At 42.0% G+C, this 11,601-nt stretch overlaps 1 protein-coding gene across 1 annotated transcript; it reads left to right on the top strand.

The window, feature by feature from the left end:
- Positions 1 to 878: 878 nt before the first annotated feature.
- On the top strand, positions 879 to 10,312 carry TAT (tyrosine aminotransferase; the record flags this gene model as incomplete). The annotated part of the gene is made up of 11 exons (XM_079723790.1): positions 879 to 1,113; positions 1,267 to 1,371; positions 3,786 to 3,853; positions 4,974 to 5,132; positions 5,335 to 5,473; positions 5,903 to 5,955; positions 6,740 to 6,892; positions 7,735 to 7,863; positions 8,201 to 8,284; positions 9,351 to 9,449; positions 10,172 to 10,312. 11 exons carry the CDS (start codon positions 879 to 881, stop codon positions 10,310 to 10,312), a joined length of 1,365 nt encoding a protein of 454 aa, XP_079579916.1.
- Positions 10,313 to 11,601: the final 1,289 nt, after the last annotated feature.

Below are 11,601 nucleotides of genomic sequence, written 5' to 3'. Positions count from 1 at the left end.
TCAAATTCCTGATTTGGTGGTGGAGGTGGAGGCAGGGTTAGAGGTAAAAAGAAGCAAAAAGTGGGGAGGGGAGGGAAGAGGAGGGCTGGCTACTCAGTTCTCACCTGAACCAATAGCATGAAAGTTTCAGGCCCAACGCCCATGTGTGGGACTATTTCAGGAGTCAGAGGTTGCATCTGAATTCACTGTCACTGTAACTTGCCAAAGAACTAGGACGACTTCCTGGTTTGGCTACTTGGAAGCTGCTTCTCCTTTACTCAGAAGGTAAAATCTCAAGCCTCAGCTAATCTGGTGATGGTGATTTGGAGTACGCACTTTTTTCTTTGTGGTGTATTGACTTCTTTATCCACAGGACAGTAGGATGCTTATGGAATAGGGCTTTATTTTTACTAATGACAATATTAACACTAAATTTCTAACAATGTAGAATGGTTCTTCCTGGTTCTTCTTTGCACAGGACAAGACACAGTCTGTTGAAGTGTTAGGGAGACTCTTCCTTGCATGGAAAGGAAGCAACACATCACATATGCTTTCACTGTTTAACAGTTCTCATGTCATTTTTCCTTGGTTTCACTGAGAGCGTGGTTAAATTTTCATGGGGATTACAGTTGCACACAGTGAATCTCACAGTAGGTAAGTATTCGATGGAACACTCTCAGCTAATATTGTAGAATGGGCTCTTGCTTATTTTCCAGCTAAGGGAAAAGTCTTAAAACTCCCCACATTCATAACAAAGCTACTTTACATGAGAAAGGAGTTTGGAAAGAGATGTCTGGTGAAATCACCCCAATGTTTAGGTCCAGCTGTAGCCCCCCCAGGATGATGTCTGTTCTTAGTGTCACAGCGACCCCTTTTTTTCCCCATAGTCTTTGTTAGTGATGGACCCATACATGATTCAGTTGCACGACGATGGCGACCTCCCCTCAGTGCTGGATGTGCATGTCAACATCCCTGGGAGAAGCTCTGTGCCGGGAAAAATGAAAGGCAGGAAGGTCAGATGGTCCGTGAGGCCCTCGGACATGTCCAACAAAACTTTCAATCCCATCCGGGCCATTGTGGACAGCATGAAGGTGAAGCCAAATCCAAACAAGACCACGATTGCTCTGTCAATTGGTGAGTTGGAGACACTTGACCGAGAGGCAGGCATTGTTCCTCCCACCCCCATCCTCATGGGTTGGTTGGAGAGGATGGAAGTGGAGGGTGGGTCTGAGCACTGGGCCTGGAAGAATAACCTCTTGGCGGTTCTTTTTTTTTTCCCGTGAAAAGGGGACCCTACTGTGTTTGGAAACCTGCCTACAGATCCTGAAGTTACCCAAGCAATAAAAGATGCCCTTGACTCGGGGAAGTATAACGGCTATGCCCCCTCCACTGGTAAATTCCTCCTGAGACTCTAATCTGGTGGCTTCCAAATCTTTAGTGCTCTTCTAATAGGAATAAATTTCTAGCACTCTTCTTTGCTTTCCTGATGCATAATTCCTAAGGAGAAGCTAAGATAAAATGGCTGTTGGATCTGGGGAAAGGAGTCTCAGCATGCTTAACCTCAAGCCATCAAGGTCTAACTTCTTTCCTGGCTTCCTCTGGCATTATGGCACCTCCCTGCTCTAGGTTCCCATTACATACTTATTTCTCAAATAACGCTCCTATTCTATCATCGCTAATTCTAGACGGAGGCCTTGAGTTTGGCTGCACCTGCTTCTTTACAAAGCCCTCTAGCTCCTAAATTAATTTAATTACTGCCCTGTGTAAATAGCTTCTTGGCTTTATTTCTCCTTCTCTACACATTCAAGGTTTAATTTAATTATGGTCCTAATCACACTCTCAATGTAATTGTGCTTGTTTCAAGGCAAAAACAAAAAACAAAACCAAGAACAGCAAAGAATGAGCTGACCTACTGGGGGATAGAAGGTTTGTTTAGGACAGAAAGAAATTATTCTTAGGTTTAGGTTTAACTCTCTCCATCTATTAAACATTTCTACCCTAAACATTTTGGTAAAATAAATGATTCCTTGACTTTGTTTCAGTGTCGCACATTTCCCCCCTGTGTATATGTGCGCATAGAAACATATTCTTTTTTTTTTTTTTTTTTTTTTTTTTTGCGGTACGCGGGCCTCTCACTGTTGTGGCCTCTCCCGTTGCGGAGCACAGGCTCCGGATGCGCAGGCTCAGCGGCCATGGCTCACGGGCCCAGCCGCTCCGCGGCATATGGGATCCTCCCAGACCGGGGCACGAACCCGTATCCCCTGCATCGGCAGGCGGACTCTCAACCACTGCGCCACCAGGGAGGCCCAGAAACATATTCTTAATGCAGAATAAAAATCCAGTTTCATGCTAAAATAGAATTTTAAAAACACTTTAAAGAGATATCAGGGATGTGATTTTTAGGTTTTTAATTTACATTTTATGAAGTTTCATAAATAAAAATCAAAACAAAATAAGACCAAAAGTTAAGTTGTAAAAAAAGTTTATACATAATGGAAAAGAATATGAAAAAGAATGTATATATGTATAACTTAAATCACTTTGCTGTACAGCAGAAATTAACACAACATTGTAAATCAACTATACTTCAATAAAATTTTTTTAAAGTTTATAATGACTTTTATATCCAAAGTACTAGGAAACTAACTTAACCTGAAAACCCAAAACCAAGTCTCCATTTGACAAAATGCAAAGGACATTAACACTTCATGCCAAAGGAAACACAGATAATAATATATATCTAGAAAATACTCTTCTTTATTAGTAATTAAAGAAGTGCTAATTTGTATAACATCAAGAGACCTATCTCTACCTATTAATTTAACAAACATTAGGAAATATTGCCTCTAGTCTTGGTAACTGAAGACAATCTTTCTGGAGAGCAATTTTGTAAAACATAATAATTTGTATGAAATTGTCTATACTTCAAGCTTGTAAGTCAACATTTGGAACTATTGTATGAGAATATAATTTAAAAGAAAAAAATTTTAATTTCAATATAATTTATTTTAATTTATATTATTTATTTTTGGCTGTGTTGGGTCTTCCTTGCTGCTCACGGGCTTTCTCCAGTTGCGGCGAGCGGGGTCCACTCCTCATCGCGGTCGCCCCCCTCCCCCCGCTGCGGAGCATGGGCTCCAGGCGCAGGGCCTCAGCAGTTGTGGCACATGGGCTCAGCAGCTGTGGCTTGCAAGCCCCAGAGCACAGGCTCAGCAGTTGTGGCGCATGGGCCGGTTGCTCTGTGGCACGTGGGATCCTCCGGACCAGGGCTTGAACCCATGTCCCCTGCACTGGCAGGTGGACTCTCAACCACTCCGCCACCAGGGAAGTCCCTCAATATAATTTAAAAGGAAAAATACTAATAGGTATACAATACAATGTGAAAAAGTTAAAATGGACCCAAGGTAATGAATTCATTAATTACAAGTTTTCAAAAAATATAATACCTGGAAGGGATTTAGGAATAATCTAAATCCTAAATAATCTAATCCTATTTTAGATTATTTAATCTAAATTTTAGATTAAATAATCTAAAATAAAATAAAACATATCACAGTAACCAAGATGCTGCAGAGTATTTTATAGTTTGGGGAACTCTTTTTGTTATTATTTATACATTTGTGCTCATTATAAAATTGTAAGATATAAAGTTAATCTCCTTTATCTATAGTGACAGAGAGCTAAACTAAATTGTATGTGCTCTGAGCTGGGCAGAAGGTAGCCTCGAAGCCCTGTTGACTTAAGGGCAAAGCTGTCAGTTGTGGGATGAAAACTTCCAGCTTCCTCATTCTGCTCTTTTCTCTCAGGCTACTTATCGAGTCGGGAGGAGGTTGCTTCTTATTACCACTGTCCCGAGGCACCCCTGGAAGCTAAGGTGAGCCCTAGACAAGGAACCAACTTGGGAACAATACTGGGCAAACTCTACCCTTTTCCTTGTTTCTGTCCCATGAGGAATAAGGGTTTCAAGTGGAACAAAAACTAAGGATAATTTCCTTTGGCAATTCGAGGACTTTTCATATGGGGAGGCCACTAATCAGTGATTATATTTAATGTCATTATAGTATGATAATAACATTGCATACAACTCATATAGTGTCTGTCTCAAGGAGGCTTAAAGGACTCAGAGGTCACCCTATATTTGATTCTCTGCAAAAGATCATTGAAAAATAATAATTCATAAACATCAAATAATTGAAATTTTAAATTTTACCAATAGGTCTTTTGTTAATCTGTAGCTTCCTTCACTGCCCTTAAGGTCACTTAGATGGGAAGATAGAGGTTCCATGGCATACTGGATTGATGGCAGGGCCAAGTTTAAATGCTACCCTCTGCTCTGTTGTCCACTGGGTGGAGGTCAACATTTCTTAACATTAAGAGGTGCCCTATATCTGTCTTTCAGAAGAGAGTCAGGTTTCAAATCTCTGGCCAAAAGTAAATAAATAACCAGGTGAAAAAGTCCAAGGTCATAATGATCTCTCGTGGAGGTCTGCTGAGTCACAGCCAACCCGTCCTTTTTTTTTTTTTTTTTTTTAGTTTCTGCTTTATAACAAAGTGAATCAGTTATACATATACATCTGTTCCCATATCCCTTCCCTCTTGCGTCTCCCTCCCTCCCACCCTCCCTATCCCACCCCTCCAAGCGGTCACAAAGCACCGAGCTGATCTCCCTGTGCTATGTGGCTGCTTCCCACTAGCTATCTACCTTACGTTTAGTAGTGTATATATGTCCATGCCTCTCTCTCGCTTTGTCACAACCTGTCCTTTTTTAAGTGATTTATTTCTCTTAAGTGGCCAACATTTTCAGCAACTTTTAGATATGCACATATATAAACATATTCACCTCTTTCAATTTTGCTTTGTACAGTCCCCTCTACTTTACATAGAGTTTGTAAAAATAAGGGTTTTTTTTGCTTCTCACTCATTCATCTGATAACCTCTTTCCTCCTGTTGCTGTTGGAACCCCTAACAAAATGAAACTTTTCTGTTCTTCACAGGATGTCATTCTAACAAGTGGCTGCAGTCAGGCTATTGAACTTTGTTTAGCTGTGCTGGCCAACCCAGGGCAAAACATCCTAGTTCCCAGACCTGGCTTCTCTCTCTACAGGACTCTGGCTGAATCTATGGGAATCGAGGTCAAACCCTACAATTTATTGGTAAATGACTTTTAAATTTTAGATAAAAGAGCTCAATTACTACTTCATAAAAATATATGACCGTTATCTTAGCAGAGAAAGATCTGGAAGTGGGTGGTCGAGGTCACAGACACATTTTGTTATTTACATTATATCTTTGAGTGAAGTGAGTAGTCCTACATTTTTCAGAATCATCTTAGTCTCCCCCTTTTTTCCTCCCCAGCCAGAGAAGTTTTGGGAAATTGACCTGAAACAACTGGAATCTCTGATTGATGAAAAGACAGCTTGTCTCGTTGTCAATAATCCATCAAACCCTTGTGGGTCAGTGTTCAGTAGAAGTCATCTCCAGAAAATTTTGGCAGGTAAGTCCAGCAGACTTCACTTGACAGGGGAGAAGATGGGGATGGAATCCTTCAGCTGTTTCATGGAACGAGAAAGGAGTCCTTCACTAAGTTCCAAGCCTAGGATGGAGGTGGGAGGGCTCCACTGGGGTCTCTAGTGAGTGGTGTGCCCCTGGAAAGGTAGGAATTTCCTGAAAGAAGGAGAAAAAGAGGAAATACTTGCCTCTTCACCACTCCCATCATGTGGAAGAGAGGGTTTGAAATATCTAGTTAATTAAAGAGTAAATTTAGACTCTGTACCCTGGAAGAGTATAAGAAGAGTTTATAGTTCTTAAAGAGGAAGATGAAACATACAAACATGAAATGCAAAGTATAATAAGCCCAGGTAAATATTAAATGCTAAGGCAATTCACATTAAAAATGATTTCAGCATGTTTCTCTTATTTTCAGTGGCTGCAAGGCAGTGCGTCCCCATCTTAGCTGATGAGATCTATGGAGACATGGTGAGTCTTGGGTAGGATGCATCACTTCCATACTCTCAATCCCAAATTATCTCATGGCACCTTTAGATGTGGCACCTAGAATGATCAGAAGCAAATCCTAATCATTTCAGTACAGCACTATTCAATATCCCTGCACTCTAAACAGATATACAGATAACCACCCCTTAGCCAGTTTTCCAAAATCCAAAAAGCTATAAAAATCTGAAGATTTTTGGAATTCATTTGGTGGCAAAACCTGACTTGGCCTGATATAAAGATATTTGTAAATCTTTATTTATCTCACTTATGGATCTATATAAGAGTGTAAGGAAAGGGGCGGAACAGTTACTCTGCTTGATTAGGAGTGCTGTCCCCGATTGCCCTGCGGCTGTTATATAATATATGGTACATGTGCTATATAACCTTTCTAAAATCCAAACAATTCTACATTTTGCCACACACTTGAGCCCAGGAATTTCACATAAGGGATTATGGACCCATATATTATTGTGAAATCTGTAACTCCAACGGTCATTCATTCCCTAGAGCCAAGGGTTGTACCTATTACTGGGCTGGGGTCAGTTTCCTCATTTTAGGCTTCCTTTAATCTAGACTAGATACTGGGTTAAATGTTGTTGGATAGTCCCCTCTGAAGCCTCTTGAGATCCCAATCATGCTTCAGGGTAGGAATGAACCCATAAATCTGAGACCCTGTCCCTAGTGATATAAGGAAAATTTTGCAAGGCATGGGATTTGGAGGAAGGTAAACCAGAAGACAACTGTAACAAGCCCCTCTTCTCCTCAGGCGTTTTCAGATTCCAAATTTGAACCTCTAGCCACCCTCAGTAGCAACGTCCCCATCCTGTCCTGTGGAGGGCTGGCCAAGCGCTGGCTGGTTCCTGGCTGGAGGATGGGCTGGATCCTCATCCATGACCGAAGAGATATTTTTGGCAATGAGGTGAGAGCAATGTGGTGAAATAGTGTGTCTAATTTAGGGACGATTATATATATATATATATTTTCTAAATATTTATTTATTTACTTTGCATGCACAGTGGTAAGGAGGTAAGGAATTTTTTTCTTTCTTTTTGGCCCTGTAGTTCCGTGTGCCTGGAAAGACACTGGATAAAGACAGCACTAGTTATTCCTCTCCAAAACTCATTTTTTCTGTCTTGATGAGGAAGTTCCATCTACCTCCAATTTTAGTACCACAAAAAAGGAAACAATAGCAGTAATGATACCTACTATTGTCTGTGGGATTACAATGTGCCAGTGCTTTATGTACTTTATTTCAATTTAATTCTCCTAACAACCCTGTGAGGCCAGTATTAGTATTACCTCCATTTTACAGGTGAGAAATATGAGACACAGAGAGGTTGTATAATTTGCCCAGAGTCACACAGCCAGTGCACGGTAGAGCTGGGCTACAAACCTAGGTGGTCTGATCTAAGAATGACACTAGGCACCATCACTTCTCCAGAGATTAAAAACTTGATAGAGGGGCTTCCCTGGTGGCGCAGTGGTTGAGAGTCCGCCTGCCGATGCAGGGGACATGGGTTCGTGCCCCAGTCTGGGAAGATCCCACATGCCGCGGAGCGGCTGGGCCCGTGAGCCATGGCCACTGAGCCTGCGCGTCTGGAGCCTGTGCTCCGCAATGGCCACAACAGTGAGAGGCCCGCGTACCAAAAAAAAAAAAAAAAAAAAAAAAAAAACTTGATAGAAAGAATTGGCAGAACAAGGATCTCCACAGTGGGGATGCCTAAGAAAGGCTAAATAATGTGTTTGCTGGGGGGCTTTTAGATCCGAGATGGGCTGGTGAAGCTGAGTCAGCGGATCCTGGGACCCTGCACCCTTGTCCAGGGAGCTCTGAAAAGCATCCTGCGTCGCACCCCTCAAGAGTTCTACCACAACACCCTAAGCTTCCTCAAGGTAAGGGTAGCCCATGACTTTCCACTTTGGGAGTCAAGGAATGCCACCAGTGGAATTTGAAATCATGGGTCCTCATTTCTGGAGCAATGCTCCATTATGGGGCTTCCAAACCAGGAGGTGGCATCAGTGTAAATATCTACCCATACATTTCTCTAACTTCTGGCAATCCACCCTGCTCCTGGCCAAAAGCTTCAAGTGGCAGAGTTTTTATCTTGTTACCCCTTATGCCAGGAGAGCAAACTTAGGTTCCCTGCCTTTGATGTGGGCTCTCCTTTTAATGACTTGGTTTTTCTTTTGCTTAACTTTTCATTCTTGATATCTCTGTCTCCTCTCGTAGTCCAATGCGGATCTCTGCTATGGGGCATTGGCTGCTATCCCTGGACTCCGGCCCATCCGCCCTTCTGGGGCCATGTACCTCATGGTGAGTATGTGGGTGGCAGGTAGGTGGGGGAAGCCAGTCTGCAGGGCTCACAAAGACAACCACATGGGCTCCTGAGCGAGTCAGTTTAGGAACTGCCTTGTTCTGAATTGTCCCATTGATGTGGTTTAACCTCAGTGCTAAAAAAAAGAAAAAAGAAGAAAAAGAAAAAAACTCTTAAAATGACTTAATTCTTCATACAGAGAATCATTTTATATGTAGATACAGGGATGACATAAGACACAAATAAGAGGCTTTCCACACTACTGTAATTCTCACCTAGGAGAGATCTGGTTCCCTAGGAATGTTTGGGGATATACAGGAATTTTGTTTGTTTTCAGAAAGACTGTTTGGGGTGCTATTGGCATTTTATGGGCCAGGGATGCTAAATATTTTTCAATGGGCAGGGTAGTTCCATGCAATCAAGAATAGCCTGGCCCATAATGATAATAGTGCCTTTTTTAAAATAATTAATTAATTAATTAATGTATTTTTGGCTGCGTTGGGTCTTCGTTGCTGCACGCGGGCTTTTTCTCCAGTTGCAGCGGGCGGGGCTACTCTTCCTTGTGGTGCGCGGGCTTCTCATTGCGGGGGCTTCTCTTGTTGCGGAGCACGGGCTCTAGGCGCCCGGGCTTCAGTAGTTGTGGCTCACAGGCTCTAGAGCGCAGGCTCAGTAGTTGTGGCACACGGGCTTAGTTGCTCCGCGGCATGTAGGATCTTCCCGGACCAGGGCTCGAACCCATGTCCCCTGCTTTGGCAGGTTGATTCTTAACCACTGCGCCACCAGGGAAGTCCCAATAGTGCCTTTTTTGTGAAACACTGGCATCCTATTTCCAGCTTTCATTTATCAGCATCCAAGAAGGAACCCTTCAGTAAGCTAAAACATTAATATAAATATATCCTCTCTTCCCTATGAAAAATTCTGTGAGTTCATAAGAGCAAGAACTCTTAGTTATCAGTAATGGAGTTCAAAGATGTTTTTTAGAGCAGACCCTACCTTAATTTGTGGCATAGGGAGTTGGCCTGTTTTCCCTCCTGATAAATTTGCATCTCCCTGTTATTGGTATAGGTTGGAATTGAGATGGAACATTTCCCAGAATTTGAGAATGATGTGGAATTCACTGAGCAGTTAGTTGCTGAGCAATCCGTCCACTGCCTCCCGGCAACAGTGAGTGCTTATGTCTCTCAGGACACTCTCAACGGTTTCTAGAGCCTCAGGAACTCTCCCTGAGCTGGTCTTTAGCCTGACTTTTTCTCCCCCAACAAAGCGTACTGTCAGCCTTCATATACTCAGGTTCCTCATCCAAGGATTCAACCAACTGTGGATGGAAAAATATGCGGGGAAAAAACCCCCAGAAAGTTCCAAAACTTGAATTTGCTGCAGACTGGCAACTATTTACATAGCATTTACATTGTATTAGGTATTATAAGTAACCTAGAGATGATTTAAAGTACACAGGAAGATGTATGTAGGTTATGCAAATACTATGCCATTTTATATATGGGACTTGAGCATCCTCGGATTTTGGTACTCTCGAAGGTTCTGGAACCAACCCCCCATGGATACCGAGGGACTACTGTATTCTCTTTTGAAAAAATTCAAACTGATGGGTCTCATGACCTCTATTTAAAATTTGTTTCTCCCCCATCCAGGAAGAAAAATTGTGGTTGAACATTCTAGGTGAGAGGAAATCAAGCTTGTCCCACAAATCCCTTTTAAGATAAATTAGCTCAGTTACTGGCTTAGCACTCCAGTGGTGGGAATTGAGTGAAATGATAGCCTTGGGTTAATGGCATCACTGCTTTTTGCTGATTAGGGCCCTGGCCATATTAGGGTGGTCCAGTCCCTGATTCAATTGCTCTGAGAATAACAGGCTTTTATTTTTGCAGTGCTTCGAGTACCCAAATTTCTTCCGAGTGGTAATCACAATCCCCGAAGTGATGATGCTGGAGGCCTGTAGCCGGATCCAGGAGTTCTGTGAGCAGCACTACCATTGTGCTGAAGGGAGCCAGGAGGAATGTGACAAATAGGATGGAGTCCATTCTCCTGAGTATGTGTCCCATCTGGCTGGGGAGAGCGGGACTGAGCCCTGCTGCTCCTCAGGTGCCCCTGCTGGGAGAGGGGCCTCACAAATACCACGACAAGGGCTCAGAATTGCTCCAGCTTTCCCCCAGCTGTATCCACACACACACACTCTGAACCCCAGATTTCATCTCACTCTGCTCTGCTGGAGTGACTCACTAATTCATTAATCCGCCCCTATGACTTCCATCAATCCATCCTCCCATATGACTTCCTCCTTTTAGCTTGAGAGTACCAGGTGGACAAAGTTACCCAGGAAACAGTAGAGACAGGAAAATTAAGAACTCAGGATTAGAGAATCAAAAGATTGAGGGAAGTTGTGCCCCCAACCATTTCCTCTTACTCTAAGTAAGAACACATTCTCTTCAGTCAGGTCTGAAGCCCAACTCTGTTACTGGCTCACTTCAGGTATACCTCACTGTATGCAATAATGCTATAATGAAAGAAGTTGGGGACACGTGTATTTGGTTAATTCTAAACACATTAGGAAAGCTTGCCAATTTGAAGGATCACGTACAGAAACTTTTCGTTGATTTTTTTTTGTAGAGAATTATTTTGTGATATAAAGAAATTTAATTGATAGAGTTTCTAAATGTAGATATATGTGTATCAGGCTTTCTTAAAATGAGGGCACATCTGTACTAAAAAAAGGAGGAATCAGAGGACCTTCCAGGAACGCTGCTGTGTAAGGGCCAGAATTTTCTTCACTCGTCATTGTTATAGAATCATTATTACTTTTGCTGTAACATTGATATTGATTTATTGATATATATTATATTATCTTTTCATATGTTTTCTAAGAAACATTTATATTGAAAAGATCTTTTATTTTGCCAAGGGCATAAATTATTGTTTTCCTTTTTCTTTTTTTTTTAAACAAATTTTACTAAGTATTCTCTTCTGTGATGTCATTTTTCTCCTCTGTGGGGAATTTCTATCCCCAGGTGCTGCTTATTGCTCAGTCTGATTGATTTATTACCCACTAGGTTTCATTTATTTCTTTGTGGATGTACTGACATTTGGAGTCACTTAAGAAACACTATTCCTAAAATATTTTATTTGGGAGCTCAGCTTCTTGCTTGTACTTACAAACAAGACAAACTAAGAAGCAACATTATAAACACCTGGCCTCTGACTTCACACTTTCAACTTTTGGGATCCCCACTCTCCAAATTCCTGCACTTGTCTAGATCTACTAACCACTCACTGGGTAACAAGTTGAACTGGTTCAGCTAAC

Source organism: Hyperoodon ampullatus (assembly GCF_949752795.1).
Source record: "Hyperoodon ampullatus genome assembly, chromosome: 18".
In the NCBI taxonomy this organism is placed as follows: domain Eukaryota; kingdom Metazoa; phylum Chordata; class Mammalia; order Artiodactyla; family Ziphiidae; genus Hyperoodon; species Hyperoodon ampullatus.
Note: the sequence above shows the minus strand (reverse complement) of the source record. Positions and strands in the feature narration are given on the sequence as shown.